General features: G+C 41.2%; 1 protein-coding gene across 1 annotated transcript; it reads right to left on the bottom strand.

Annotated features, from left to right (window-relative positions):
• Nucleotides 1–2,647: 2,647 nt before the first annotated feature.
• Nucleotides 2,648–3,413, bottom strand: LOC114034137 (spermatid nuclear transition protein 1-like). The gene is made up of 2 exons (XM_027849739.1): nt 3,275–3,413; nt 2,648–2,676 (listed from the first exon to the last, which is right to left on the bottom strand). Exons 1-2 carry the CDS (start codon nt 3,411–3,413, stop codon nt 2,648–2,650), a joined length of 168 nt encoding a protein of 55 aa, XP_027705540.1.
• Nucleotides 3,414–3,634: the final 221 nt, after the last annotated feature.

Below are 3,634 nucleotides of genomic sequence, written 5' to 3'. Positions count from 1 at the left end.
GCTTGGGCTCAAGCCCTTCAGAGCCCCTGTCCCCCTCATTCAGAGGGTTTGAGTTCAAATTCCTGCTCGTATATGAACATCCTTCTCTAGGCCTTTAATTTCATCTGTAAAATGAGTGGGTGGTGGTGGTGGTTGGGTCTGTGACCTATCCCAAGGATTACACTGTTACTTGTTCCTATTTATTCTGAAATGGTGTCAGAAGGGACCCAACCCCCCACCCCCAAACTCCCAAGGTGGAGGTTTGTCCCATCTACATTAAGTGTTATTTATTAGTATCTATATTAAAAAGCAGAAAGGAGTTTTTGCCTGATAAGACACTAAGACACTGCCTCTTCCCTCCCCCTCTTCTCCTTCTTCCTTCTCTTCCCCTTCTGCCCCCTTTTCTCTTTTTCCCTCCTCCTCTCCCTCTCTCCCCCTCTTACCTCTTCCCCCTTACTCCTTCTTTTTTACATGCATACATGTACATTATATATGTCTATATGTATGTGTGTGTATATATAATATATAAACACATATACATATATATGAAAAATAAATCTATAAAAGCTGGTTTGAGGACAGTCCACCTGTAGCTAGGCCAACATAAGGATGGGAAGTAAAAACAATGGATATACACATGTGCATGTATGCATTTATGTGAATATATACATATATGTTATATATTTACTATAGCCTATTTAATCACTGTAATTATATTAAAACTTTAGAGCTAGAAAAGATTCTTAAGATAGTTCAGATGAGGAAGACTGAGAGCTTCTTTTCTCAAGTCTCTCAGAGATAAGGAAGGAAGTCAGAGCCTGGGAATGTCCAACTAGATCCTCAAAGCCAGAGCTCGATGTTAGTGAAATGGGATTTGAGCCTAATTCAGTAACATCTCTCACTCTTTTTTCAGTTCAATGCACTCATGTTTAGAATACCCAAATATTGGATGTGTTTATAGAATGTAGATGTCTTTATAAGATCAGATCTACCTTGTGAATGAGTCAAAAGTTAGTTATTTCATTGACGATATCAAAGTTATTTTAGCTGGAGTGAATCCTCAAATTCAACCAAGTGAGTAGAAAAAAAAAAAAAAACCTTTTATTCCCTAAACATAGCCCGCGTATCTTTAAAAAAATAGCTGAAGGGTTTGGTAGCGGTCCATGGTCACTGAGGAAAGGGAAAGGAAGCTCCAGGGAAAAGAGGAGGAGGGAGGGAATCTCAAGGTGTTACTTTAAAGTAATAGAGTATATGAACTTTGAGTAAGACAATGAATGGATGGGGCGGGGAAGCAACCTGGCCAGTTAGGAAGACTAGCACAAGGAATGGAATGATCTCACCTGTATGCAAGGTTATTTAAGCTAGTAGCTGTTTATCAACTTCTGTTTCCAAATATGGTGATAAAATACTGTATATAAATACAATAGTAAAAAAAAATACAACAAACTCCAAATTCAAGAGAATTTTTTTTTTTGTGATTAAGTTTTTTGTCCAAGGGTCGCCGGACTATTTAAGTCAGTCAGTACTTGTTTTTTCCCCTTGGCTTGCTGTTTGAACAGCTCCTGAGGGGGGAATAAAATAAAAGAAAAAGAATTTTAGAGAACTAGAAAAGTATTATCTGAGGATGAGTCCATCTATCTGTTTTTAACCTTTTCCCACTGCCTGATCAAATTCCCTTTTATGCTTATGCTTGGTACAATCTTTGTGTAGGAAGAAAAGCCTGGCTCCATAAAAATGGAATTCAAATCCTTCCCTTCAACTTTCAGGTAATATAAATGCTATATACTATGCTATGGGGAAAGTGGTGCCTCAGTTTCTCCAGATGAAATTTACAGAGGACATTTTTCTAAAGAACATGAACACAAGTGCTTTGTTCCAAGAAGAAACCAGTCTGGTTTATCATTAACCCCACTGGATATTTTGGTGCAAAAAGAGAGCTCTACTGAGGGAGTGTTGAACATAACACAGGGGAAAATAAAGTTTCTTGACTAAAGTTCTCAGGTATGCAAAAGTTTCTCCTTGGAGATTGACATGACATTATATAAAGGAATGAGGTTGCATTTGAAAACTGCTGGGTCATGTGTAAAATTTGTGCAAAGTTTTGCCTGTATGTCCAATGACAGCAAAAGGCTATCTTACCATTTTCTCAAACTTTCTTCTTTGAGGCGAGGATGCCCCATAGGGCACATGTGAGATATTGACCTAAATTGAGCAGGGGGCACTTTTTAGGCGTGGCTTCAGTTCCTGACACTACTAGAATTTCTATATTCCTTTTCTCTTATAGATCACTACCTGGCTGCTTCCTCTCAATAGTGTAGGAGGCTGGACTGGAGTGGGGAGGGGGCCACGATGGCTAGAAAGGTAGTAACTATAAGACTAAGTAAGATTAGTCCCTCCCCCAACCCATAGGGAGGTTCATCAGAGCAAAGAAAAATTGCCTTTTTTTTTTTACACCAGGTTTCTAAATTTTATTGAGATGTTAGGGGGGAAAGAGCACCATCATATGCATTCCTCACTTCCTCAAGCCTGGATTTTCCCCAAATTCAATAGGTTTCCTTTTATCCTTCTCTGATCGAACCTCTGGTTGCCCTGGCAGACCCCCTGTCCTTCTTTTTCACTGTGGACTGATGTTGCTAAGAAGTCCAGCAACTCTGAGCTCTTGGAGGGATCACAAGTTGGAACGGTAAGTCCTGTGAGCTGTGAGGAAGGACAGAGATAGGGGTGGGTTTTTGTTCCTACCTGAAGCCTGCTGCACCCTAATTATACCTTCCAACTATTGATCCTGTCAGCTGTGGGGAGATATTTTTTTTTTTTTGGTGGAACGAGACACATCATAAAGCTCTCAAGAGTCAGATGCTGGGAGACATGAGAAAATTTAATTAAAGGAGAACTTAAGTCGATGACAACTCAAAAGTCTGGAACTTTATGAGGTTAACTGTTTACAAAGCACTTTTCCCTCACAAGAACCTCTCATAAGGGAAGTTTTGAATACCCTCAAATTTACAGATGAGGAAACTGAGGCACAGAAGTAGAAAGGCCTTACCTTTCCCATGATCACACACATCTTGGTAAGTGGCAGAGCCAGGACTCAGACTTGGAGGGGTGTTCTCCTGACCCCCCTGTGGGTCGAGGGCTCTTCCTATTATACCACCCTGCCTCCAAGTGTGTAGAAGGGATTTTCCTACGTTGGTTAAGGGGTGGGACTTTATAGCAGTGGCCTCTGAAGTCCCTTTTTGTTCAACTTAAGATCTGGGGGCTCTAGGAACTCCTCATCCTCCTTCATCCCCATACTCACCTTCCTCACTTCTCTTTTTGCTCTTCAGCCCAGCCTTCCGATATTTCCTTTTAGTGCCAGCTCTTTTGACCCCCTTGTGAGGAGATCTGTTCTTGTTTCTCCTCCCACCTTGGCTTTTCATTCTCCTGTTGGTAGACATGTTGCTGGCTGCCGGAGTCCGGGGGCTTTGAAAAGCCGAAGGCCCGGGGCTTGTCTATTTAAGCCTTTGGCCATTATGAGGTGGAAGGGGTGGGGACTTAGCAAGTAGGTGTGACCCCATTGTGAGACCCTACCTTTATGGGCTTTGGACCATATATGGGAAAAAGAGTAGGGCTTTTTTTTCATTATCATGGCTCAGGGTTTCTCTAGGTAATAAAGTTA

This window comes from Vombatus ursinus, unplaced genomic scaffold (genome assembly GCF_900497805.2).
Source record: "Vombatus ursinus unplaced genomic scaffold, bare-nosed wombat genome assembly UNPS02008198.1, whole genome shotgun sequence".
NCBI classification, from domain to species: Eukaryota; Metazoa; Chordata; class Mammalia; order Diprotodontia; family Vombatidae; genus Vombatus; species Vombatus ursinus.
The sequence above is the reverse complement of the archived record's forward strand: the minus strand, read 5'-3'. Positions and strand labels throughout refer to the sequence as shown.

Bases quoted from the DNA above. Each gene is read 5' to 3' on its own strand.
- LOC114034137 (XM_027849739.1), bottom strand. From the start codon at position 3,413: ATGTCTACCAACAGGAGAATGAAAAGCCAAGGTGGGAGGAGAAACAAG. The intron at 2,677-3,274 runs GTGAGTATGGGG...CCTTCCTCACAG, and splicing joins CAAAAAGAGAAGTGAGGAAG to CTCACAGGACTTACCGTTCC.